The sequence below is a fragment of the Haliaeetus leucocephalus genome, unplaced genomic scaffold (assembly GCF_000737465.1).
Source record: "Haliaeetus leucocephalus isolate CR32 unplaced genomic scaffold, Haliaeetus_leucocephalus-4.0 Scaffold254, whole genome shotgun sequence".
In the NCBI taxonomy this organism is placed as follows: Eukaryota; Metazoa; Chordata; class Aves; order Accipitriformes; family Accipitridae; genus Haliaeetus; species Haliaeetus leucocephalus.
Genome location: NW_010972690.1, coordinates 356105 through 356781, shown reverse-complemented (window position 1 = coordinate 356781; position 677 = coordinate 356105). Strand labels below are relative to the sequence as shown.

The following is a 677-nucleotide window of genomic DNA, read 5'->3' as shown; positions in this document are numbered from 1 at the left end:
ATCGTGAGGGTAAAACAAGGCTCAACCCCCACCCTTGGCAGGAGCTCGTACGGCCTACCCTCCCGCAGTGCCAGTCCCTGCCGCCGAAGAATGTGCTGCTTTTACATCCCCTACACCCGGACCGAGCGCCCAGGCAGCCCTGCCCGCGCCACAGGGACGGGCCCTTAACGGCTCTCCTCACCGACGGCGCCTCGCGCGGGAACCGGCCGCCGCCTCAGGCAGGGCGCATGCGCGGCCCTGCCGCCCGGGCGGGCAAATTCAAACCTGCCTCTGGCTGCTTCTCTTTGTCGGGGCAGCAGTTGCGCTGACGTCATTGCACCGCGTCCTTCTTCTCTGCGGTTTCCGGCGCTCGCCCGTGCGGTAAGTGCAGCTGAGAGGGGGAAAGTTTTCGTTTGTGTGGTTCACGGCACCGTTTCTCTCCCCTTTCCCTCAGGAGCGGGCGGGCAGGCCCTTTCCGCACCCTCTCCGCCAGGCGCTGACCTTCTTCTCGCCGCCCCCCCCCACCCCCCCGCAGAGGGGGCGAGAGGCTCTCACTACCACCGCGCCGGCGATGGCTTCGGGGCGAGCGGAGGCGGCGGCACCGCGGGTGGCAGAGCTGGAGGAAGAGCTGCGGAGCCTGGCGGAGCAGCTGAGCCGCTGCCAGGTACCTGGGAGCGGGGCCGTCCCCTCCGGGCGCG

General features: G+C 69.6%; 1 protein-coding gene across 1 annotated transcript in view; it reads left to right on the top strand.

Annotated features, from left to right (window-relative positions):
* Nucleotides 1–550: 550 nt before the first annotated feature.
* The window catches only part of CNTLN (centlein, centrosomal protein), a 197384-nt gene continuing 197257 nt past the window's right edge, over nucleotides 551–677 (top strand). The window contains exon 1 of the mRNA XM_010568763.1: nucleotides 551–643. Coding sequence (XP_010567065.1) covers nucleotides 551–643 — 93 coding nt within the window. The remainder of the gene's footprint in view (nucleotides 644–677) is intronic.